Source organism: Hypanus sabinus, chromosome 10 (genome assembly GCF_030144855.1).
Source record: "Hypanus sabinus isolate sHypSab1 chromosome 10, sHypSab1.hap1, whole genome shotgun sequence".
In the NCBI taxonomy this organism is placed as follows: Eukaryota; Metazoa; Chordata; class Chondrichthyes; order Myliobatiformes; family Dasyatidae; genus Hypanus; species Hypanus sabinus.
The window spans coordinates 106,111,274-106,138,691 of NC_082715.1; the positions used below are offsets into that span (position 1 = coordinate 106,111,274).

Below are 27,418 nucleotides of genomic sequence, written 5' to 3' on the forward strand. Positions count from 1 at the left end.
AAGCCTCCTCCTGAGAGCAGATGTGGCAGAGATGGAGGCATTGAGAGAAGGGGATGGCATTTTTACAAGTATCAGTGTGGGAAGAGGAATAGTCCAGGTAGCTGTGAGAATCAGTGAGTTTATAAGAGATATCAGTGGATAAGCTGTCTCCAGAGATAGAGAGGGAGGTGTTGGAAATAGACCAAGTAAATTCGGCCCAAAACATCAACTGTTTACCTTTTTCCATAGATGCTGCCTGGCCTACTGAGTTCCTCCAGCATTTTATATATGTTGCTAGGATTTCCTGCATCTACAGGTTTTCTCTTGTGTGTATTTTTCATGGATTGTTACAATACATTTTTGGAAGTTACTTTTCTTTCCAGTAGTTTTACCTCAACGCACTCATGTCCAGTCTTTGAATGAAGTGAATAAATTGTTTTCTTACTGTACATCCTCAAAGCAAAGTGTACTGCAGAAATTATCCTCAAGTATTGTAAAAATACTACAACATACAACAAACTTAGACTACAAGATAGAACTGTATATAAATTTTAAACATCAATAATTGGTCCATAATTTCAGAAATATTGCATTATGCTAATACTAATATTTCCTTTTGCAGTTTTCTCCCTTTCATGCAAGCATATTAGCTTCATGTTCATACGATTTCTGTGTTAGGTAAGTGACATTTTTTTCTTCATCTACACTCCTCTTCCCTTGTACCCATCTTATCTTAGTCTTCCTCAGTTTTGGATGGCGTTTGCTACTTATCTTACTGATGAGATTTGTGATTTCTTGATGAATATCTCATTAAAATTAAATTAAGAAAACATACCAGGACATTTTGGTTCTTTGTGATTTGCTCTTTGTTTATAGACCAAACCTAGGAGTGACTTTAGCACCATGGTTAAGTTATAGCATAGTTATCTTTATGCCTGACGTATTGATTTGGAGAATGATCAGTAAAATGCTGACATGTTTTTTGAACAAATAAAACATACCAAGGCACTCCAGGTGAAAGGGCTTGACATGAAACATTGACTATCCATTTACTCCCACAGATGATACCTCACCTGCTGTACCCCTCCAGCAGTTAATTTTTTCTTTCAGATTCCAGCATCTGCAGTCTTGTGTGTCTTTGAAACATGTCAAATATTTTTAACTTCACATCCTTACATATATGTACTTTATACTTAAGAAACAAGATGGAAATGTACTTGTATCTGATAGATCTTAAATAGTAATGTTAGATCATTATTTACTGGGCTGGATTGTGCTGCTCTTTTATCACTCTCTGTGCCACATCCACATAAGCCAGCTTGAGCTTTGGTCAGCCCAGTGAGAAAATTCATGTGAAAAATACCTTTGACAGTCAGAAAAGCTGATGACTCGGTTTAGACACTTGTAAAAGCCAGAGTGATTTTAGTAAATGTTGAATATTTCTTGACATTGAACTATTGAAATTAAGCTTGAAATAGAAAATTAAATTTGAAGTTGTATTAAAATGAAGTTATAAAACATCTCAATAATTAATATTTTTATATCACATTATTTTTAGATCCTCCTAAATTATCATTGAAACAATTGGCATCTTAGATTCTGTACCACTTCTCACCTGACATTGGAGCCAAGAATCAGAATCAGGTTTAATATCACCGGCATATGTCATGAAATTTGTTAATTTTGCAGCAGCAGTACAGTGCAATACATGATAAATAGAGGGAAAACAAATAAATAAATTGCAGTAAGTATATATGTGTGTATTAAATAGTTAAATTAAAAATAATAGCACAAAAACATAATTAAAAAGTCAGGTAGTGTTCATGGGTTCAATGTCCATTTAGAATTAGCAAGGCAGAGGGGAAGAAGCTGTTCCTGAATTGCTGAGTGTGTGCCTTTAGGTTTCTGTCCTTCTGTCCTGATGGTAACAATGAGAGGGGGCATGTTCTGGGTGATGGGGGTCCTGAATAAATTGTCGCCACCTTTCTGAGGTGCTGCTCCTCAAAGACGTTTTGGATACTACGGAGGCTAATACTCAAGGTGGAGCTGCCTAATTTTACAATTTTCTGTACTCTCTTTTGGTCCTGTTCAGTAGCTCCCCCTGCAGCCTGTCAGAATGCTCCCCATGGTACATCTGTCAAAGTGTTTGAGTGTTTTTAGGTGACAAACCAAATCTCCTCAAACTCCTAATGAAATATAGTCGCTGTCTTGCCTTGTTTATAGCTGCATCAATATGTTGGGACCAAGTTATATCCTCAGAGATATTGACTCACAAGAACTTGAAATTGCTTACTCTCTCCTCTTCTTATCCTTGTTCCCTCGTTTTACCATTTCTGAAGTCCACAATCAGCTCTTACTGACGCTGAGTGCAAGTTTGTTCCTACGACACCACTCAACTAGCAAAGCGGCAGTTTTGTCAGTGTAATGCAGGCCAGGTGCTCTGCTCTGCTGTTTCATTGGCTGAAGAATCAGAGTGGGCAGCAGTAGTCAACATGACTGGACCGCATCTCTTTTGTGATCTTGGAAACAATATTACTAAATAATGATTTGTCCACAATCAATGTTTTGGGAACTGTGAGAATCGCAAGGACTATATACCATTTGGATAAAGCTAAATGTGCACCATGTCATCATGGAGATTTGAATTTTTCTTAATCCATTGCCTTTTTGTGCTATTGTGTTATTTTGGAGAAAAACAATACTGTCCATTGTATTTGTCACTGAGAAGCTACACAAATGAAATATTGAGATAAAAGTCATTAGTAGCAACTCTTACTGCTCACAACTTTACTGTGATAAATATTAATGTTTATGTAAAGGAGATATTCAGATATACAGTAAATTAAATTAAGTAATATATTTTCTGTGTTAGTTTGGACAGTCTCACTTCTAACTGTTGATACATTTCTTAACGGAGCACAGGCATTCTAAGTTCAGTATTAGTAGGCACTAAGATCACTTTTATTGTCTGTCAGTGGAAAGGATCTATGGAGGGCCTTGACATTCTGAAAAATATTGGCATGACATGATGTTCAGTTCTTTGGACCTACTGTGCTTTTTCTGCCTTCCATTTTTTCTATTTTTACATCACAGGTTTCTTTTTGATTCTCAGCCTTTAGATGCCTTTAGAGCTATTTTTTCACATTTGGATCATTGCAGAATAACTTTTTGAAGTTCATCTTACATTTGAAATTAAGTAGATTATTGATATTCTGCTTATGCTTATTCTGCTTATTTCCAAATTACTGTGTACTTCCAAACAGTGGGCTCTCTGCAACTCCTTTTGGTTTGGGGTTGTAAGATTGTTGTTTGCTTGTGAGAGAAGAGCTATTTTTCTGAGGTCCTTGAAATCATAAGTCAGCCTTGATCTTGAGGGGAGAAGAGTTGATTTTAAATTGGCTGGTGTATTTATGCTGTATACTGGAGACTAGAATGTTAAGGCAAATGGAGTTTTATCCCATTGCTTTTGACCATCAATTTTTGGTGAAAAAGTGCAATATGTTCTATTTATGCTACAGTCGTAATTACTTCAGCAAGTGCAACTTAAAAATAAAATCTCAATTAAGGACACTTCTCAGAAGAAACCTCCATTTTAATACGAAGAAAAAACGGCCATTTTTAAAATGTCTTTGGCCCTCACACACATTCCGCATTACTTGACTTGCATTGGATTAGTCTGATGTCTATTCATGGATGCTATACAAGTGTGTGGCAGATATCTTAAGCATAGTAGTAATATTCTGCAATGCAAGTAAGATCCCTTTGTCCTAACTTTTTATAACTTACTTGCAAATTAATAACCAACCAGTGGAAAATTTAATACCAAAACATGGAATTTCCTTTATATTGCAGATCCTTACTGAATGCCTCCTAGAAAGTTTAATAAAATTAGAGACAACTTATGTCAAGATACTATTTTAATTCATTTTCAGGCATCAGCCCTAAAGCAATAGCGTGACTATAATTGTGACCCCAAAAAACAAATGTTGTAGAAGACAAAGCAAGTTTTACACATTTATAGTATGAAGCTATGTGTAAAACATAATTAGTCTTCCAGAAAATCGCAACAAATATTCTTCAAAAGCAGCTGGTCCAGTTCGAGTTAGAATATAACCTTAAAGAAAAAGCCAGCAGAGTGGTGCAGTGAAGCACAAATGTACTCAAAATGTGCTGATGCCCCAAGTGGGATAAATTGGAATTGCCTTCAATGCATGTTGCAAAATGTGTTCTGCCCTCTACTAGCCACCTTGGCCATCATCAGTAAGGTTGGCTTTAATGGTCTCATTTTCTGCACCATTTTTTATGCTGAAAATAAGTTTGGATTAAAAATTTACCCTTAATTTTAGCATCATTATCTTTAAATTTCTGTGTGTCATTTTGTGAAATAATCATTATAGTATCTTGCCAGGGTTTCTGAATTTGATGGTATTTTACCCTTGTATCAGCAGGCAGCAGGAGAAATCTGCTTCAGCATCTGTCCCCTCACATATTGACATCTAGCCCACAAAGTGAAAAGGAAATGTTTATTTCACTATTCAGTAAAATCTTTACCTATGTGTTCTATTAGAAAACTTGGCCCATATCAGGTTTGATTTTCTTTGTCATTTTATATCAGAATTCTTACCTCACTTTGTAGTCACAGCCAACCCAAAATGCTTCCTTCACTGCTAAGTATCTGTTAAAATATTTTTATATTTAGTAATGTACTCTTGAGAAATGGTGTTAAAGCAAGGTCTGAACCATTCAAATCAAAGCATATTTTTCCATTGTTATTATTCCATTGTTTTCACTTTACTTGTATTCAGCACCAACATAATCTCACCAGATAAAATGTTATCCTTAGAATGACACAGGAGACTGTAAAGAGTTTCAGGACGATCTCAGAAATAAAAAACCAGGTGGACTATCCACATTAAGAATGCAGACATGTTAATAGTACATTCATTCTCAATGGCCTGACTTACACAGTTGTAACCCAGGATATGCCAAAACTGGGAGATAAAGCAACAACCTAATGCAGTCATGATCCCAAAATCATAATTTCTAGTTCAACATCCAGGTTGCCTCAATCATTTGAACTTCTTTCAAGAAGTGATGTTTTGAAGAAATTATGGTTACTATACTAAAATTTCCAGAAGGAATTTAATTATATATTTTTGAGGAAAATAGAAGTTCATCGTGTAGGAGATAATATATTGACATAGAAAATTAGCTGTTGAATAGGGGGCAAAGTTGGCATAAATTAGTCTTTTCCTAGTTGGCAACAGTTGGCAACACGTGATTTACCATAGGGATTGATGCTAGGTCCCCAGGTCTTTCAGTTTATGTCAATGACTTTAGTGAAAGCATCCAAGGTATTGTCACAAACAAGAGAAATTCTATACTTGCTGGAAATCCAAGCAATACACACAAAGTGCTGGAGGAACTCAGCAGGCCAAGCAGCATCTATGGAAAAGAGTACAATTGACATTTCAGGCTGAGACCCTTCATCGGGACTAGAAAGAAAGATGAGTCAGAGTGAGAAAGTGAGGGGATGGGAGGAAGAACCACAAATTGATAGGTGAAGCTGGAGGTGGGGGAGGGGTGGAGTAAAGACCATAAGATATAGGAGCAGAAGTAGCCCATCGAGTCTGTTCCACCATTCAATCATGAGCTGATCCAATTTTTCCAGCCAACCCCATCCCCTGCCTTTTCCCCATACCCCTTGATGCCCTGGCTAATCAAGAACCTATCTATCTCTGCCTTAAATATGCCCAGTGACTTGGCCTCCACAACCCCTCGTGGCAACAAATTCCACAGATTTACCACCCTCTGACTAAAGTAATTTCTCAGCATCTCTGTTCTAAGTGGACATCCTTCAGTCCTGAAGTTGTGCCCTCTTGTCCTAGACTCCCCTACCATGGGAAATAACTTTGCCATGTCTAATTTGTTCAGGCCTTTTAACATTCAGAATGTTTCTCTGAGATCCCACCTCATTCTCCTAAACTCCAGGGAATATAGCCCAAGAGCTGCCAGATGTTCCTCATACAGTAACCCTTTCATTCCTGGAATCATTCTCATGAATCTTCTCTAAACCCTCTCCAATGTCAGTATATCCTTTTTAAAATAAGGAGCCCAAAACTGCACACAATACTCCAAGTATGGTCTCACGAGTGCATTATACAGTCTCAACATCACATCCCTGCTCTTATAATTCTATACCTTTATAAATGAATGTCAGCATTACATTTGCCTTCTTCACCACTGATTCAACCTGGAGGTTAACTTTTAGGGTGTCCTACACAAGGACTCCCAACTCAATTTGCATCTCTACATTTTGAATTCTCTCCCCATCTCAATAATAGTCTGCCAGTTTATTTCTTCCACCAAAGCACATGACCATATACTTTCCAACATTGTATTTCATTTGCCACTTCATTGCCCATTCCCCTAAATTATTAAGTCTCTCTGCAGGCTCTCTGTTTCCTCAACTCTACCACTCCTCCATCTATCTCTTTGTACCATCAGCAAATTTAGCCACAAATCCATTAATACCATAGTCCAAATCATTGACATACATCATAGAAAGCAGCAGCCCCAGCACCGACCCCTGTGGAACTCCACCAGTGTAAAGAGCTGTGAAGTCGATTGGTGAAAGAGATACAGGGCTGGAAAAGGGGGAAATCTGATAGAATAGGACAGAAGGCTATGGAAAGAAGAAAAGGTCGTGAGGCACCATAGGCAGGTAAGGAGATAAGCTGAGAGAGGGAAATGGGAATGAGGAATGGTGAAGGAGAGGGAGGAGAAGGGGGCATTATCAGAAGTTGGAGAAATTCATGTTCAAGCCATCAGCTTGGAGGCTATCCAGATGGAATATAAGGTGTTGCTCCTCCAACCTGAGTGTGGCTTCATCGTGACAGTAGAGGAGACCACGGATAGGAAGTGGAATTAAAATGGTAGCTTCTGGGAGATCCTGCTTTTTCTGGAGGATAGAGTGTAGGTGCCTGGCGAAGCGATCCCCCAAAGTGCACAGGTTTCACTGATATACAGGAGGCCACACTGGAAGGTATGGTCACTTTTAATGATGAAATGGAAAAGGAAGGATAATTTGTGAAAACAACATGAAGCTACAAAATGATACAAATAGATTAATTGAGTAGGCAAATAGAATACAATGTGGGAAATTGAGATGTTGTCCATTTTGGACAGTAAAATAGAAGAAGCATATGACACCCTATCCTTGTTATATGCATCTTAAGACAATGTGGATTCACGGTTATGCGTCAAACCTATTTCTACCAATGTCTCCTTATATGCATCCAAAACTCATAGTTATGTGAGAAGCTCTGCTTTCCTGCCCATACAAGTCACATGCATGTGCCTCACAGTCTCACTCTCGCCAGTCTCGCATTGGTTTTGGCAAGGTGTGGATGTGCGAACTTGCGCTTTTAAACTTCTGTTGGTTTTACCTACGGTGCAGTGATTTTGTGCTTGAAGTATTTAACTGTGCCTTCTAAGTGTCCGATGTCATGTCCTGGGCCATCAGCCAAGCGGCAGAGAACCGCTTTAACACTTCAAAAAAAGTTGGAAATTATAACCAGCGCAGCATCAGCTGAAGGTAACACAGCTCTGGGACGCTACTGCCGGGAACAGAATCTTGCCTTTAAAGTTCTTCTGTTGCTTGATAATGCGCCAGCCCATCCTAAACATTTGGACAGCATTCATCCTAACTGCGTTTCCTGCCGCCTAACACAACATCGCTGATTCAACCACTCGACCAAGGGGTGATCCACATTCAAGGCGTATTTTTTTTTTAAAACGGCGAACTATCTCTCAGATGCTATAAGCAACAGACGATTTTGAAAATCCTGGGAGTTTACTAACAGTCAGGGAATGGTGGAAGTCAGAATACTTGGCACAAATGTGATGAACATGGACCCAAGTTTAGAATGGAGTCAGCATTTCATTTGTTCCCTGCCGTCAACCCTTCTTCCCTACAAGCAAATTTATGCTGAAAAACAAAATGCTGCCAAGCAAACAATCCTCATCATTTTCTTCAAACCAGTGTCATCTCCTGCTGCCGGCAGTTCTAAGAGTTCTGAGGGTCTTCCTTCACCCCTTGCTTGATGATCCTGATGACCCACAACCATCCACCATGTAAAGCTGCCTGACACCACAACAACCACTCATCTCCCAGAATCAAGTACTGTACACCCTATTATGTTAACTTTCTATGATCTATTACATTGAATATTACCTTAAATTGATGAAATATAATACGAATATTGCCTTGTGGTACAGCTTTTGTGTCGTATTGGTATGAAAATGTGAATAAATTACAGATGAAACATATTTAGGAAGCCCTCTGGAACGCATCCCTATTTTCTCCATTTAAATAATTATTCACATTATGCATCGACTACGAGGAACATATCCCCCGCATATAACGAGGATAGGGTGTATCTAAATAGAGAGAGAGAGCTGGGTTCTGAGGGATCCAAGTGTCCTGGTGCATGTTTTACAAAAGGCTAGAATGTAAGTACAGAAAGCAATGAGGAACATTGTTTATTGCTACAGGAATTAACTACAAGAACAATGAAGTTATTCTTCAGGTATGTAGAGACCTCATTTGAGAAAGGTTGTGCAGGATGAGATAGTTAGTCAAGTCAAGTCACTTTTATTGTCATTTTGACCATAACTGCTGGTACAGTACATAGTAAAAATGAGACAACGTTTTTCAGGGCCGTGGTGTTACATGACACAGTACAAAAACTAGATTGAACTACGTAAAAAACAACGCAGAGAAAACTATACTAGACTACAGACCTACACAGGACTGTGTAAAGTGCACAAAAAACAGTGCAGGCATTACAATAAATAATAACCAGGACAGTAGGGCAAGGTGTCAGTCCAGGCTCTGGGTATTGAGGAGTCTGATAGGTTGGGGGAAGAGACTGTTACATAGTCTGGTTGTGAGAGCCCGAATGTTTTGGAGCCTTTTCCCAGATGGCAGGAGGGAGAAGAGATTGTATGAGGGGTGCATGGGGTCCTTCATAATGCTGTTTCCTTTGCGGATGCAGCATGTAGTGTAAATGTCCATGATGGCGGGAAGAGAGACCCCGACGATCTTCCAGCTGACCTCACTATCCGCTGCAGGGTCTTGCAATCCGAGATGGTGCAATTTCTGAACCAGGCAGTGATGCAGCTGCTCACAATGCTCTCAATACAACCCCTGTAGAATGTGATGAGGATGGGGGATGGGAGATGGACTTTCCTCAGCCTTCACAGAAAGTAGAGACGCTGCTGGGCTTTCTTTGTTATGGAGCTGGTGTTGAGGGACCAGGTGAGATTCTCCGCCAGGTAAATACCAAGGAATTTGGTGCTCTTAACGATTTCTACCGAGGAGCCATCATGTTCAGCGGGGAGTGGTCACTCTGTGCCCTCCTGAAGTCAACAACCATCTCTTTTGTTTTGTTCACATTCAGAGACAGGTTGTTGGCTCTGCACCAGTCTGTTAGTTTATGTGAGAGTTTAGAGAAGCAACAGGGGAGTTAATAGAAATGTATAAAATCCTGAAGGGCTTTAACTGGGCAGATATGGAAAGATTATTTCCTTTTGAGTAAGAAGATGTCTAGATGTCATGGTTTATAAATAAAAGAGGAGATGATTTTGTTCTTCATTCTCTCTGAGGGTTGTGAGTCCTTGAACTTTTCCTCAAAGGATGGTGTAAATGGCCTTTTATGTAGAGTTAAATAGATACTTAATAAATAGTGGATAAAAAGTTACCACAAATGGATGGGAATGCAGGGTGAAATTTTCAGTGGGATCGTGTGTGTGGATCGTTAAGAGGACACCTAATCTATTCTTGCACCATATTTGTAGTCTTGTATCACCTACTGCCTTTGTTCTGCTGATACGGTAAATAATGATTCTTTCTTATTGAATGTTGAGCTTTGGAGGTGCTTAGCATCATCTGCTCATGGGATCAGCGTCTTCTGGAAGAAAGTTGTGGAAGACAGATTGAAGGAAACATTTAGGGTGAATTTCAGTATTATTCATAATATCCAAGAGATAGACACAAATCGATATAATGTAAACCAAACACCAAATATTTAACTTAGTTATTTTTTCTGTGTGGGTTTTATAACTTCATATGGAGAGGCAGAACTGAATGCAGTATATTAGTGTGTAAGGATTTTAATGCACTTTCTTAATGCTGGTAGACTGGTATAGACCCATCAAACCATTTCAAATTAATGTTCTGTGTGTCTTTTGACTTCCTACCAGCTTTCAAATACAAGCTAATGAAAAAAATCAATATTAATAAATCACATTTCATTTAGCTTTGTTCTTTTAGCAATTTTAGTTGTATATTGATTTTCAATCATACTTTGTTCATGGAATCCAGAATTTAACATCAGTAATCTGTCGTTACGTTCTGCTGATCCATCATTGCCAATATAACCATGCACCACTATACCCAAGCACATCTATTTGCAAATCTTTACCTCCAGTTTCAAATTCTGCACTTAAATAAAGAAATGTCCTTGCAGCTTACCTTTCATCCATGCTGCTTTCACTAGTCTAGAATCAATAACTGAAAAGTCCATAAACCTCTCACCTACTTAACATGAGAGAAAATAATTATTAAGAAAAGCAAGATATAAATTGGAAAATTAACAAGCTTAGAAAATAAAGGGAATGAGACCAAGATTATCAAAAAGTAAATTTATTATCAAATTACAATAGAACTAAGAAATACAATAGAATCAATGAAAAACTACAAAGACCGACAAGCAACCAGTGTGCAAAAAGAAGACAAGCTGTGCAAATACAAACTTTAAACAAACCAACAAATAACTAAATAACACAAAATGCTGGAGGAACTCAGCAAGCCAGGCAGCATCTATGGAAAAGCAAACAATCATCTCAGCTTGAAATATCAATTGTATTCTTTTCCATAGATGCTACCTGGCCTGCTGAGCTCCCCCAGTATTTTGTGTGTGTTGCTTGGATTTCCAGCATCTGCAAATTTTCTCTTGTTTGTGAATAAACAAATAACACTGAGAACATGAGTTGTAGAGTTCTTGAAAGTGAGTCCATAGGTTGTGGAATCAGTCTGGTGTTGAGGTTATTCAAGCTGGTTCAGGGGTCTGATGGTTGAAGGGTAATAACAGATCCTGAACTGGTCATATGGGACATTAGGCTTCTGTCCCTCCTTCCCGATGGCAGCAGCAAGAAGAGAGCATGGCCTGGATGGCCGAGGTCCTCGATGATGGATGTTGCTTTTTTTGTGGCATCACTCCTTGCTGATGTTCTTAATGGTGGGAGGTCTTTTCCTGTGATAGAGTGGGCTATATCCACTACTTTTTGTAGGATTTTCTATTCTTGGGTCTTGGTGTTTCCATACCAGACTGTTATGCAACCAGTCAGGTACACTCCACTGCACATCTATAGAAACCTCTCCAAGTTTTAGATGGCATGTTGAATTTGTGCAAACTTTTAAGAAAGTAGAAAGAAAGAGCTTTTGTGTTTTCTTTGTAATGACACTTGTATGCTGGACAGGACAGATCCTCTGATATAATGCTGATATGATAATTTAAGTTGCTGACCCTGTCCACCTCCAATCCCCTAACTAGAACTGACTCATGGACCTCCAGTTTTTTCTTCCTGTAGTCAATAGTCAGCTCATTGGTCTTGTTAACTTTGAGTGAGTTTGTTGTTGTGATACCATTCAACCAGATTTTTAAACTCCCTGCTATATCATAACTGTGGCAGAGAAGCAACACAAGTATGATAACCCCAGCTATCTCTGAATTTGAATCTTTGCTAGTCGTTAGTGTTCCATTGTTTGACCTACCAGAGTCAGAATCAGGGCTTATGTCATTAAATTAGTTGTTTTGTGGCTGCAGTACAGTGCAATGAATAAAAAATTACTCAGCTACAATAAGAATATATTTTTTTTAAAGTTCAAAAAGAGAGCAAAATTGTGAGGAAGTGTTCATAGGTTCTTGGACTGTTCAAAAATCTGATGGTGAAGGGGAACAACCTGTTCCTGAAATGTTGAGTGTACATCTTAAAGCTCCTGTACCAATGAGAAGAGAGCATGTCCTGAATGCCAATGGTGCTTCATAATGGTTTTCATCCTCTTGAGTCATCGCCTTTTGAGATGTCTTCAAGAATCATACTTCAGTTTTCTCACCAACACTCTCAAAGCAAATTTTCCTTTTTTACTTCCATTAAATCCTATTCAGTAAGTGCTTCCTTTTTGCCTATGTTTAGTCGGACAATTCCTTTTACTCCTATAAAATAGACATACTCATCTTTCTGAGAAACATTTGTATACAGTCGGTCCTCTTTATCCGCGGATTTCGCATGCGCAAATTCAACCAACCGCGAATCAAGAAAACCTGGAAGAGCTCTTCCAGCACTTGTTGTTCGTGTACAGACTTTCTTTTCTTATCATTATTCCCTAAACAATGCAGTATAACAACCATTTTACATAGCATTTACATTGTATTAGGTATTATAAGTAATCTAGAGATTATTTAAAGTATATGAGAAGATGTGTGTGGGTTATCATGCATAGGGATCGAAAAAATTGGAAGCTCTCTTACTAAGTCAGAACAGGTACATCTGGTATTATTTAGCGTCAGTTAGTCAAACGTTTGTCTTAGTATATAGTATATATTTTACCTTTCTATGCATATAAAACACTTAAGAACGTATATTTCAGCGCTGGGCTCGGGAACGGAAGTTCTCGGGACTCGGGACAGATCGCTCCCGAGTGCGATCTCCACCGTGCCGGGTTGTGGAGGATCAAAAACCCAAAACCCAATAATTAAACCTCTGCATTGCTTAGTAATAATTGTAGCTTTCATTGGGGCAGAGCCTTTCTCACTTTATCCTTTAAAATTGTTCCAATCGTTGACTGATGTAGCCTAACGCTTTTCCAATGACCGATGGCATTTCACCTCTTTCCAATCGCTTTATTATTTCCACTTTATTTTCAATTGTGATCTTGATTATTTTAGCGAACAGAAACACTGCGCATTCGGAGCTCTGGCGCCGGGTCCTAATGTCCACCGCTCTGAGACAGGTCTGGGTTTCCACTGGGTCCTAAGGACCACCACATTAAGGCAGGTTGAATAAGGGACTTGAGCATTCGCAAATTTTGGTATCTGCGAGGGGTCCCGGAACCGATCCTCTGCGGATAAGGAGGGCCAGCTGTAACTGGTGAGTATTTGTTTTGCCATTGCTGAGCAACTTGAGAGACTAGACCCTTTTAGGGAAGATGAATGGCCTCATTTTAAAATTGTTTTTCAGTGTTTTGGTGAGTTGAAATGTTGCAAAGCATATGGCATGCAGGAGCATTGTGAAGTCACACAACATTCTCATGCCTTGCCATTCCTAGAGAAATCACTGAGCATCTTCCTCTACTGATTTCAGCTTTCTGCTGTAGTAATTTTCCTGGATGCACCTTCACGTGGTTAGGGAAGATGGTTTCCATCAGATTTTTAGGGCATAGTAACCAGGGCATGATATGTGACAAATATTTTTGCCACATCTCTCTTGCAATGGAAATTCTTTTCCATCTTTTAAAAAATATATTAATTTTCCTAGATCTGGATGTTGCTGCAAGCCAACATTTCTTGCCTAGATTTACTCAACCTTAAGAAGGAAGTAAGTTGACTTAAACTATTTCTAGCATATGTATTTGCAAATCAGGATGGTGTGTGATTTGAAGGGAAGCCTGCAGGTGGTGGTGTTGCTGTGTACTTGCCACCCACGTGCTCCTTATTATGAGATACATGTTTGAAAGATACTGTCAGAGTAGCTTCGGGGGTGGGGGAGGAACTGAAATGTACATTGTTGATCGTGTGTTTGTGGCTAAAGAATGAATGCCTACTATAGTGAAGAAAACATCAGTCTTTGATGATGTGGAGTATCCCAAGTGTGTTGGGGCTGCAGTCATCCAGGCAAGTATGCCTTGTAGATAATGGACAGGTTTTCAGTGTCTTGCTGCATGTAGGTATGGGCTACTTCATTTAAATGCAAATGGAGTGGAAAGCTGTGCAGTTATCAGTGAATATTCCCACTTCTGACCTAATGCTGGAAGGAAGATCTCTGATAAATCAGGCAAAGGTGACCAATTTCTGCCTTGATGTTGTGGGGCTGGATGATTTGTCTTCAATATTCACAACTATTTCCTTTGCGCTCAGCTTGCCAATTTGTTTGTTGCTCCAGATTCTAGCATTTTCAATCTTTTGTGTCTTTTGTGTGGAAGTGTTTTACCTTTGATGTTTGTTCACTTCATTACACTCTTAGTTCAAACATGGATCAATGAGCTGAATTCTAGACCTGTTAGTTGCAAGATTTTCATTTGTGTGTACGTAGAGGATGTGGGTTTGGAAGGTGTTGTCTAAGGAGTCTTGGTGGCTTGCTGCAGTCACCAGATGATGCAACCTACTGTTACTGTTTATCAGTGTGGTGGGGGTGCCCATCAAGTGGGCTGCTAGGTCCTGTATGGAGTCGAGCTTTTCAAACATTGACGCAGCAGTCATCCAGACACGTGGTGAATATTCTACAACACTCCTGACTTGTGGTAGGCATGCTTTGCAGATTTAAGTAGTGAGGATTCCTAACTCTGATCTGCTCATGTAGCCACATTAGTAGTGCACCATTTGATAGCTCGGCAACAGATTAAGTAGTAATTAGCCAAATTCGTTATGTCCTACTTTTGTGTACAGGGCGTATCCAGCCAATTTTCCACCTTATCCAGTCAATGCCAGTATTGTTAACTGTGGAAGAACAGCTTGTGTTGAGAAGCCAATAACTCCTGAAAGCAGGTCTTCAGTACTACATCTTTTTGCATAGCCTTTGTTGCATGCAGTGCTCTCTGCCACTTCTCAGTAAGACACGGAGTAAATTGATTAACAGGAAGCGTGCAGGATATTTAGTGATATTCTACAGCACATTTATTTTATAAATGATAATATGAAAATTAGAACACTTAAGCTTTGAGAGGAGGGAATTTCACTCAAGTTCACTGCCTGAGTAGAAAAAGGGAGGAGTGGATTCGGCAGCATAATAGAACTTTCACCAGCAGTCCATATTGAAATTAATTAGCAAGGGCAAATTAAAGGAAGCCAGGGGCAAGCGCAACAACCATTGTCTGAGTGGATATAGTCAGAGTGGTGATCGCGAGGCTTTAGCTCGTTGAAGCTTCAGGCAGAGAACGCAAAGAAAAGAAAAGCTCTAGGTTAGATTTCTTTTCTTTATACCTGCTCACCTAGAACAGTACTGATGCCAGGCAGGACAGTTGAATACTCCTCTTGTGGGATGTGGGAAGGCAGGGAGACCTCCAATGTCTCTGACAATTACACCTGTGAGAAGTGTGCCCATCTGCAGCTTCTAACAATCCGCGTCAATCTGAGTTGGAGCTGGAAATGGATGAACTCCGGATCATTCGGGATGCAGAATGGGGTGATAGATAGGATATATAGAGAGGTAGTTACATCCAAAGTGCAGGACACAGGAAACTGGGTGACAGTCAGGAAGGGGGATAGGAGTTAAGGAGCTAGTGCAGAGTACCCCTTTGGCCATTCCCCTCAACAACAGGTATATCACTTTGGATACTGTTGGGGATGTTGATCTAACAAAAAAAAGTTACACTGGTCGGGTCTCTTGCACCGAGTCTGCCTCTGTGACTCAGAATGGAAGAGGGCAGAAGAGGCAAGCTGTGGTGATAGTGGAATCATTAGTTAGGGGAATGGACAGGAGGCACTGTGGGTGTGAATGAAATTCCCAGATGGTATGTTGCCTCCCAGTGTCAGGGTCTGGAATGTCTCGAATTGAGTCCTCAGTGAGAGGGTGAACAGCCAAAGGTTGTGGTCCATGCAGATACATGGGTAGGATGAATGATGAGGTTCTGCATAGGGAGGTCAGGGAGTTAGTTGCTAAGTTAAAGAGCAGGATCTCCAGGGTTGTGATCAAAGATAGCTACCTGTGCTACATGCTAGTGAGGCCAGAAGTAGGAAAATTATACAGTTTAATTGGTGGCTAAACATTTGGTGTAGGAGGGAGGGCATAAGATTTTTGTATCATTGGGCTCTCTTCCAGGGAAGTTGGGACCTGTACAGAAAGGATGGCTTGCAGCTGAACTGGAGAAAAGGTTTGTTAATGCTGCATTTTGGGGGTTAAACTGGAGTAACAGGGGGTTGGGAACCAGAGTGGCAGAGCAGTTAGTGGAGAGGTTGTGGAGACAGATGTTGGTAAGACCTCAGACAAAGTCAGAAATCAAAAGGTTGCGCATGGTGTGACTGGTGTCCTGAGCTGCATATACTTCAACGCAAGAAATATTGTAGGAAAGGTGGATGAGCTCAGAGCTTGGATCAACACCTGAATAATGACATTATAACCATTAGTGAGACTTGGTTGCAGGAGGGATAGGACTGGCAGCTCAATATTCCAGGGTTCCATTGTTTTAGACGTGACAAAGCTGGAGGGATTAAAGGAGGAGCAGTGGCGTTACTAGTCAGGGAAAATATTACGGCAGTGCTCGTCAGGACAGACTGGAGAATTCGACTGATGAGGCATTTTGGCTGGAACTGAGAAATAAAAAAGGTATGACCACGTTAATGGAGCTATATTACAGTCCCACCCAACAGTCCTAGGAACAAATTTGTAGAGAGATCGCAAACTGTTGCGAGAAACATAAGGTTGTTATAGTGCAGGTGATTTTAACTTTACACATATTGACTGGCAATCCCATACTGTAAAAGAAGTAGCAACACACACAAAATGCTGGTGGAATGCAGCAGGCCAGACAGCATCTATAGGAAGAAGCAGTCGACATTTTGGGCCGAGACCTTTTGTCAGGACTAACTGAAAGAAAAGATAGTAAGAGATTTGAAAGTGGAGGGGGAGGGGAAATCTGAAATGATAGAAGACAGGAGGGGGAGGAGTGAAGCCAAGAGCTGGAAAGGTGATTAGCAAAAGGGATACAGAGCTGGAGAAGGGAAAGGATCATGGGATGGGAGGCCTAGGGAGAAAGAAAGGGGTAGGGGAGCACCGGAGGGAGGTGGAGAACAGGCAAAGAGTAATTGTGAGAGGGGTAGAGAGAGGAAGAAAAAAAGAGGGGGTAAATAAATAAATAAGGAATGGGGTAAGAATGGGATGTTGTGATGGAAATGAGACATTCTCTGGGTCTCAAAGGCAAGGGCTCTGGACAAACAATTTTAATAATAAGGAGTTTATTTACAAGGGGAGAAGAGCTTGGGAACAACATGAGCAGCTACAATATTTGCACAAACGCACTTAGAATAGATGAGCGTCAGAAAAGTCGGATCGGCAATACAATACACGGGAAAACAGTGTGGGGACAGAGTACAGGTACACATACAAGCAAGGGAAAAGTAACTACAATACCTGCCACCCCTTGACAATGTACAGGCATGGCTCTCTGCTACAGGGACAACAATAAACATTCCCAAACCTTATTCAATGCACGGCTCACCACATGTCTCCAGAGCTGTATTGCAGTCTTCAGCCTGGAGTGAAGTAGGGTGGTCCCTCAAGGATGGCAAAAAAGAGAGTGAGCCAAGCACATGTAGCACCCTTTATAGGTCAGGGGGCTGAAGGGTCCAGCCCAGGTGATTCATCAGGGGGCCAACAGCTTGGTGCTAGATGGGTTAATTCAATTCAGGTGGCCAATGGTTAAGTGTGTATTGATTAGTTGGGGGGGTGAAATGTTGACTGGCATGTGGTGTGACCTCCGACCAGGTGAGGGCAGTGCTATCACATGACAGGCATGGCTCTCTCTGGATACAGGGGAGGAGGGACATTAACGAAAGTTAGAGGAATCAATGTTCATGCCATCAGGTTGGTGGCTACCCAGACGGAATATAAGGTGTTGTTCCTCCAACCTGAGTGTAGCTTCATCTTGACAATAGAGGAGGCAATGAATAGACATTTCAGAATGGGAATGGGACGTGGAATTAAAATGTGTGGCCACTGGGAGATCCTGCTTTCTCTGGTGGACAGAGCCTACGCCAGAGTCTCGGCCCAAAACGTCGACAGCGCTTCTCCCTATAGATACTGCCTGGCCTGCTGCATTCCACCAGCATTTTGTGTGTATTGCTTGAATTTCCAGCATCTGTAGATTTCTTGTAGAAGGATTAGATAGGATAGAGTTTGCCAAATGTGTTCAGGAAAGTTTCCTTCCTGACGAAGGGTCTCGGCCCGAAACGTCAACAGCGCTTCTCCCTATAGATGCTGCCTGGCCTGCTGTGTTCCACCAGCATTTTGCGTGTGTTGTTGTATGAGATATTGCATTTGCTATTAGGAAATGAGACAGGGTAGGTGACAGAAGTTTGCGTAGGTGAACACTTTGCATCTAGGGACCCCAATGCCTTTAGTTTTAAAGTAATATGGAAAGATATGGTCCACGGGTTGAGATTCTAAACTGAAGAAAAGCCAATTTTGATGGTATCAGAAATGATCTGGCAGGTATGAATTGAGGCAGGCCGGTAAAGATAACAAGTGTAGGGAGCTTGGTTTTCAAGAGATATTGAGGCCCTGGTTAAGAGGAAAATGGAGGTGCATGGTAGGTATAGGCCAGGGGTCAGCAACCTTTACCACTGAAAGAGCCACTTGGACCCGTTTCCCACAGAAAAGAAAACACTGGGAGCCGCAAAACCCGTTTGACATTTAAAATGAAATAACACTGCATACAACGTTTTTTTTGCCTTTATGCTATGTATAAACAAACTATAATGTGTTGCATTTATGAAATTGATGAACTCCTGCAGAGAAAACGAAATTACATTTCTGCATGCAACAAAAACATTTTGAACTCCGAAAAAAAGACGTTGGGTTGAAAGTTACTTTTAAGTAAAATACTCAATGTCTATTTGAGTCCTTCTTGTATTTATGAAAAACGCCGAACTTAAATTTTCCGCCAGCAGCAAACCAAAAATATCATCAGCCAGCTGTCAGCCTGAAAAATAAAAGGACTATTTCACTGAACAATGAAAAAATATGAATATACATAAAATAATAGGCAATTAAAATATTTATCATACTTGGTTAATGGGATTTCTGCTCCTGGACCTCAGCGCACAGCGTCTGCACATCAGGGCTGTATGACGTCACCTTCATCTTTACACAGGATCGCAAGCTGTCATCTGTGAAGCATGCGCGATGTTTGTTTTTAATAAAGTTCATGTTGGAGAACACCTGCTCACATACATATGTGGATCCAAAGATCGACAGGACTCCAAGCGCATACTTTTTCATGTTTACATAAATGTCGGGCACAGCATTCCATGTTTCAAACACAAGTTGGTCCGGATTTGGAAGGTTTTCAATATCACTCCATTTGTGATTCTGAGCAAGAACGGCCTTCTGACGGGCAACATCTTCAAGGTCTGCTGTCAAGCGTCTAAACTTGGACACCCATATGTCTTTGTCGGCTATGTCGGCCAGTTCCATCTCAAGATCAGGTTGACTCACACCTGCCAATGCAGTCGTATTCAGTAGGGAAGGATCGATGCTTAAGGGAGTGACCGGGAAGGATAATGTGTTTTTTTCCTCTCTGAACTCACAGAAGCGTTTCCCAAACGATGTTTGCATTGCGATGATTGCAGAATGTAAATACTCCGAAATTATCATGTCGTGACCTTGTTTGAACTCTCTCAAATTGGGGAAGTGAGACAAAGTGCCTTTCTGTAAATCTCTGGCAAGCACTGTCAACTTGCGCTCGAATGCCAAGACATCCTCCAACATGTGCAGGGCTGTGCGTCCTTTCCCCTGAAGAGCTGTGTTCAGCGTGTTCAGGTGCGCTGTCATGTCTACCATGAAGTGTAGCTTTTCCAGCCACTCTGGCTGTTCCAGCTCAGGAAAGTTGAGCCCTTTGCTGCCCAGGAAAGTTTTCACTTCTCCCAGACACGCGACAAAGCGTTTCAGCACCTCCCCTTTGGACAGCCACCGGACTTTGTTGTGCAGCAGGAGATCAGAATATGCGCTTTCCATCTCGTCCAGTAACAAACGGAATTGACGGTGATTTAAACTTTTTGCCATTATTTTATTGACAATCTGAATGACAACATCCATTACTTCTGTGCATTCCGGAGGAAATGTTTGAGCGCACAGTGCCTCTTGGTGCAAGATGCAGTGAAAAGTCAGCAGCTTTCTGTCCAGCGACTTCTGCAGTAAAGCCACAAATCCCTTGTGCGTTCCCGTCATATTCGGAGCCCCATCAGTAGCTACTGACACCAGATGGGTGGTCTTTATTCCTTTGGCTCTTTAAACAATTCAAGACAGCCTCACAGATGTCCTCCCCCCGTGTTTGGTCTTTTAGAGGTATCAACTCAATCAGTTCTTCCTGTGGCCCGGCAGAGTTTACATACCGGCAGAACAACGCTATTTGTTCAATATCGCCTTTGTCTTTAGACTCGTCACAGGCAATCGAGTAGGCCACAGCTGAATTGATGTCTTTAATTTGCTGTCTTGTGATGTCTTCTGCCATTTTTATGGTTCTGTCTTTGACAGTCTTTGCAGAGAGGGGCATATCCCTGATTTTCTGCACAATTTCACTCTTGTTTTTAAAGTCCGTGAATAGATGTTCTGAAATCTTAATGAAAGATTCTTTTATATATTCACCATCTGTAAACTGCTTCCCGTGCCTGACTATTTCCTGAGCGGCAATATAACTGGCGTATGTCGTTGATTTTCCTGACTTCATCCATTTCTGGAAATGATTTTTGCTCAGATCAACCTTCCGCATCAGTTCCGAAACGGCTTTTTTTCTCTCATCTCCATCCGGATATTTTTGAGCAAAGGCTGCGTGTTTACTCTGGAAATGCCTTGCGACATTTGACTTTTTGTTGTTTGCTAGTTTCTCATTGCATATTAAGCATACCGGTAAACCAGTCTCGTCAACAGTGAAAGCAAATGAATCTGTCCACGTATCATTAAACGTTCTGTTTTCTTCAGTCACTTTTCTTTTTTTAGAATTCTCCATAGTTGGCTTACCTTGGATCGAAAAATTAAAGAAATCGCGCACTGGCGGGTGTCAGGTATTGGCAGTGGTGACGTATATTAATAGCGATAAAAACACGTTGCAGCGGTGTGTTCAGGCAGTCAGTAAACTGCAGTCGAATAACTTTATTCGAACTAAACAGCCTTGCTTCTAAGCCTCCCTCAACCCAGCCCCCATGGACGCAGATGCTGCAAAAGACACGTACTCACAAACCCCCGTAGGCAATCTCCCTTAGCCGGAATGCTGGCTAATTGAGAGCCGTTTCGGATGTGTCAGAAAATGTGTCGCCACACTTACATTGTACAAGATCACCATAATCTTCAAATTTAGAATTACATTTCAAAAGCTAACAAACTAACATAAAATACATTTTAATTAAATACTGACCAATTATTTCCCAAAGCCACAGGGAGCCGCAGCACAGAGGTGAAAGAGCCACAAATGGCTCGGGAGCCGCAGGTTGCCGACCCCCGGTATAGGCAAATAGAAACACATGAGGTGCTTACGGATTACAAGAAATGGAAGAGAACACTTAAGAAAGAAATCAGGAGAGCGAAAAGAAAACATAAGGTTGCTCTAGCAGATAAGGTGAAGGAGAATCCTAAAGGATTCTACAGATACATTAGCATGCAAAGGTTTGGGCACCCCCTGGTCAAAATCTCTGTTACTGTGAATAGCTAAGTGAGTAAAAGATAACCTGATTTCCAAAAGGCATAAAGTTAAAGATGACGTATTTCTTTAATACTTTAAGCAAGATTACTTTTTTATTTCCATCTTTTACAGTTTCAAAATAACAAAAAAGGAAAAGGGCCCGAAGCAAAAGTTTGGGCACCCTGCAGGGTCAGTAATTAGTAACACCCCCTTTGGCAAGTATCACAGCTTGTAAACGCTTTCTGTAGCCAGGTAAGAGTCTTACAATTCTCGTTTGGGGGATTTTCGCCCAGTCTTACTTGCAAAAGGCTTCTAGTTCTGTGAGATTCTTGGGCCGTCTTGCATGCACTACTCTTTTGAGGTCTATCCACAGATCTTCGATGATGTTTAGGTCAGGTGTCTTTGAGGGCCGTAGCAAAACCTTCAGTTTGCGCCTCTTGAAGTAGTCCATTGTGGATTTTGAGCTGTGTTTACAATCATTATCCTGTTAAGAAGCCATCCTCTTTTCATCTTCAGCTTTTTTACAGATGGTGTGATGTTTGCTTCCAGAATTTGCTGGTATGTAATTGAATCATTCATCCCCCTACCAGTGAAATGTTCCCTGTGCAACTGGCTGCAACACAAGCCCAAAGAATGATCGATCCACCCCTGTGCTTAACAGTTGGAGGGGTGTTCTTTTCATGAAATTCTGCATCATTTTTTCTCCAAACATACCTTTGCTCATTGCGGCCAAAAAGTTCTATTTTAACGTCATCAGTCCATAGGACTTGTTTCCAAAATGCATCAGGCTTGTTTAGATGTTCCTTTGCAAACTTCTGACGCTGAATTTTGTGGTGAGAACACAGGAAAGGTTTTCTTCTGATGACTCTTCCATGAAGGTCGTATTTGTGCAGGTGTCGCTGCACAGTAGAACAGTGCACCACCACTCCAGAGTCTGCTAAATCTTCCTGAAGGACTTTTGCAGTCAAATGGGGGTTTTAATTTGCCTTTCTAGCAATCCTGCGAGCAGTTCTCTCGGAAAGTTTTCTTGGTCTTCCAGACCTCAACTTGACCTCCACCATTCCTGTAAACTGCCATTTCTTAATTACATTGCAAACTGAGGAACTAGCTACCTGAAAACACTTTGCTATCTTCTTATAGCCTTCTCCTGCTTTGTGGGCATCATTTATTTTAATTTTCAGAGTGCTGGGCAACTGCTCAGAGGAGCCCATGGCTGCTAATTGGGACAAGGTTTGAGGAGTCAGGGTATTTATAAAGATCTGAAATTTGCATCAGCTGGCCTTTCCTAACAATGACTGTGAACAAGCCATAGCCGTAACAAGCTAATTCAGGTCTGAGACCTTGGTGAAAGTTATCTGAGAGCTCAAATCTCTTGGGGTGCCCAAACTTTTGCATGGTGTTACTTTCTTTTTTTTCACTCTAAAATTGTACAAGACAAAAATAATACACTAATCTTGCTTAAAATGTTGAAAAGAATGTTTAATCTTTAACTTTATGACTTTTGGAGATGTTCATCTTCTACCCAGTTAACTGTTCACAGTAACAGAAATTTTGACCAGGGGTGCGCAAACGTTTGCATGCCACTATATGCTAAGAGCAAAAGGATTGCAAGGGACAAGATTGGCCCTCTGGAAGACCAGAGTGGTAATACATATGTGGAACCAAAACAGATGAGGGTGATCTTAAATGCATTCTTTGTATTTACATGGGAAGCAGATACAGAGTCCATAGAAGTGAAGTAACTTCATGGACCCTGTACAGGTTACAGAGGAGGAGGTTGTCACTACCCTGAGGCAAATCAGGTTGGATACATCCCCAGGGCCTGACAAGGTGTTGCCTCGGACCCTATGGGAGACCCCAGCAGAGATGTTTAAAATATCCTTAATGACAGGAGAGCTACCAGAGGGTTGGAGGACAGCCAATGTTGTTCCGATGTTCAAAAAAGGCTTTAAACATAAACCAGAAAACTACAGGCTGCTGAGTCTGACATCAGTTGTGGGAAAGTATTGGAAGGTATTCTAAGGCGACTTGATACATAAGTACTTAGACAGACATGGACTGAATAAGGATAGTCAGCATGGCTTCATGTGTGGGAGGTCATGTCTAACTAATCTTGAGTTTTTCGAGGAAGTTACCAGGAAAGTGGATGAAGGCAAGATATTGGATGTTGGCTACATGGACTTTTGCAAAGCACTTGACTGGGTCCCACATGGGAGGTTGGTCAAGAGGGTTCAGTCACACGGTATTCAGGATGAGGTAGTAAATTGGTTTGACATTAGCTGTGGGAGAAACCAAGGAGTGTTAGTAGATGCTTGCCTCTCTGACTGGAGGCCTGTGACTTGTGGTGTGCCGCAGGGATTGGTGCTGGGTCCTTTGTTGTTATCTATATCAATGATCTGGATGATAATTGGTAACTGGATCAGCAAGTTTGTGGATCAAGATTGGTGGTGTAGTGGACAGCGAGGAAGGCTATCATGGCTTGCAGAGGGATCTGTATCAGCTGGAAAAATAGGCTGAAAAATGACATAGGGAATTTAATGCAGACAAGTATGAGGTGTTGCACTTAAGTAGGACCAACCAAGGTAGCTCTTACACACTGAACGGTAGGGCACTGAGGAGTGTGGTAGAACAAAGGGATCTGGGAATACAGGGTAAGTATGGTCGTAAAGGAAGTTTTGTCACAGTGGCCTTCACAAATCAATGTATTGAATACAGGAAATGGGATATTACATCATTGTATAAGGTGTTGATGAGGCCAAACTTGAAGTATTGTGTCCAGTTTTGATTATCTCCTTAGAGGAAATATGTAAATAAGATTGTAAGAGTGCAATGAAAATTTATAAGGATGTTGCTGGGTCTGGAGTTACTGAGTTATAATGAACAATTGAATAGGTTAGTACTGTATACTTTAGAACATAGAGATTGAGAGGAGATTTGATAGAGGTACACAAAGTTATGAGGGGTATAGATAGGGTAAATGCAAGCAGCCTTTTTCCACTGAGGTTGGGTGGGACGACAGTGGAGTTCATGGATTAAGAATGAAAAGAGAAAAGTTTAAGGGAAAGCTTCTTCACTCAGGGTTGTGAGAGTGTCAAATGAACTGCCAGCACAAGTGGTCCATGCGAGCTAGATTTCAGTATTTAAAATAAGTTTGGTTAGGTACTTGGATGGTAGGGATATGGAGGGCTATGGTTCAGGTGCAGATCATTGGGAGTGGGCAGTTTTAAGTGGTTCAGCAAGGACTAGATAGGCTGAAAGGTCTGTTTCTGGGCTGTATTTCTATATGACTCCAAGAATTTAATAAAGTTGAAAAGACAAGAACATCTTTACACATATTGATAACTAGTCACTGGTGTGCATAAGTTAAGTTCTTCAGCATGGAGCATTTAACTTCCAGTGGTGACAGGTGCTCTGATATGATTGTAAAACCTCCACCAAGGGAGCTCTGAAAAGCTGTCTTGTCTAGTGCTGCAGAGCAAATTGTTGTTTTTTTGGATCTAATCCATGTAGAAAATCCATAATATGCTCTTGTACTTAACTCAATTGAAGAAAGTGCTTATCCAGCTGGCTCTGTTCAATATAGAAATGAACCAGAAGGGTGGGGGACGTAAATTAGCGAATTGCATGAAGAAACAGAAATGTAATGAATCTTGTTAGTTGTCAAGATTTTGTACTTCCAGTGCGTTTAATCACAAACATTGCTATTTCAGTTCAATGGGAACAATGATAGGTAAACTCCAATAATCTATGTTAGGAAATCCTAATGATTTGCCACCTTATTAGTCTGGAATGTGAGCTTGGACGTTTGGAAAGCAAGTTTCCTCTGTATGTGGCTTGAGCTTTGGATCCAGAGTGCAGGCAGAGTGGGGATCCAGACTGTGGTTCAGAGCCAGGATTGAGGTCTGGTGTGTGTGGAAGGGGGTTCAGAGAGAGGGAGTGGGTGCAGGTGGGTAGGCACGGCAAGCAGTTGGGTGAACAGGGAAGTTTGTTGCCAGAGCTTGGGTCTAGAGTGTTTCCTCCTCCCTGGGTTCAATGGAAAATGTGTTTTATCTGTATTATGTGTAATGTTTTTTTAAGAAGTGAAATAAAAGTGTGCTTTTGTCATAAAAGGGTACTAATAGTTCAGAAAATAGTCCAGAAAATCTTCTAATCCAGTGCTCCCAAAGTCTGAAGCTGGCAAGATTATCAGGGTTTTATTGTACTCTGGTGCTAACGTTTAAGGGAGCTTTGGATATCTTGGGATTGGTCTGAAACTGGACAGTTAAGGAAGCCTCTGCATCTATTGAAACAAACATACAAGCTGTTTCACACTTAATATTTGTATTTATTTTAACATAGCAAAAGATCCCAAAGGATTTCCAGGATCATTATTAAATAAGATTTGATCTGGAGCCCAAAAAGCAAACTTTTGGGCAAATTATTAAAAGCTTAGTCTAAACAATAGGTATTGTAGAGCAGTTAAATTTAAGAATAATCAAAAAAAATTAAAATGAGAAGACTGGAGGAGGATGTCAATTACAAAGATTTCAAACATTTACAGAAGGACAATGATAAAAGATGATGGAGATATTTGGATTTTAAAACTTGCTTCACCGAGTCTATCAATGAGCACCAGGGTGTTGAGTAAATTGGACATCTCATGAATTAGGACAAGCAGCAGACTGGGTTGACCTCATCTCTGTGAAGGATAGAATCCTTTTTCTTTGAACAAACCCAGCCCATCGTATGTTGGAATAGTTAAATCTAGAAATAACAAAGTATAGTTGTATATTTTGGTAGCTGCTGAACTGAGGAAAGGATGGAGTCAGACAAGATTTTTGGAAGTGGAAATAGACTGTGTTTTATGCTAATTACTTGCTAGCCATAGGGTAGTTACTTTATATCTAAAAATATATGACCAAAATTTTGAAATTATACTTTATGTGTTTAGGGTTCTGAATGTTACAGATCCCACTACATTTACTAATCACTTATTATTTTATCAAAATAATAAACATTGTGAACATTTTCAGCATAGATCTTGGATTTTTTTTCTAAAATGGTTACAGAATCAGCAGCTGGAATGTGGTAACAGAATAGCTATTTACAATGCCAGTAATCCAGAGCCCTGCACAAATACTCTGGAGCACACGAGTTCATTTTCAGTCATGGCAATTCATATATTTTTTTATTTTTGAAAATCTGAAAATAAGCTTGTATTGATAAAAGCTGTTGTACTATGACTGTTAATGCAACAATAAATAATGCCCTGAAAAGATTGCAAACTGCTGTCATTACCCATGTGAACTCTATCCCATATTGTCTTCTGAAGTTTTCTACTAAGTTACTGCTGCATACTGCTCCTGATCAATGTTCAAAGTAAATTTATTATCAAAGTACATATATGACACCATATGCAATCTGAGATTCATTTTCTTGCGGGCATGTACAATAAATACGAATACTTAATACTTTATTGTCACCAAACAATTGATACTAGAGCGTACAATCATCACAGTGATATTTGTTTCTGCGCTTCGCGCTCCCTGAAGTACAAATCTAAGTAAATATAATAAAAATTTAAATTATAAATTATAATTAGAAAATAGAAAAGGGAAAGTAAGGTAGTGCAAGTCAGGTCCAGATATTTGGAAGGTACGGCTCAGATCCGGGTCAGGATCTGTTCAGCAGTCTTATCACAGTTGGAAAGAAGCTGTTCCCAAATCTAGCCGTATGAATCTTCATGCTCCTGAACCTTCTCCCGGAGGGAAGTGGGACAAGAAGTGT

At 40.5% G+C, this 27,418-nt stretch overlaps 1 protein-coding gene across 2 annotated transcripts in view; it reads left to right on the top strand.

The window, feature by feature from the left end:
- The window catches only part of pex7 (peroxisomal biogenesis factor 7), an 86,869-nt gene that overhangs the window by 46,906 nt on the left and 12,545 nt on the right, over window positions 1-27,418 (top strand). For both annotated transcript variants that reach the window (XM_059982510.1, XM_059982509.1), the window contains exon 8: window positions 602-657. In XM_059982510.1, the coding sequence (XP_059838493.1) occupies window positions 602-657 (56 nt within the window). The remainder of the gene's footprint in view (window positions 1-601; window positions 658-27,418) is intronic.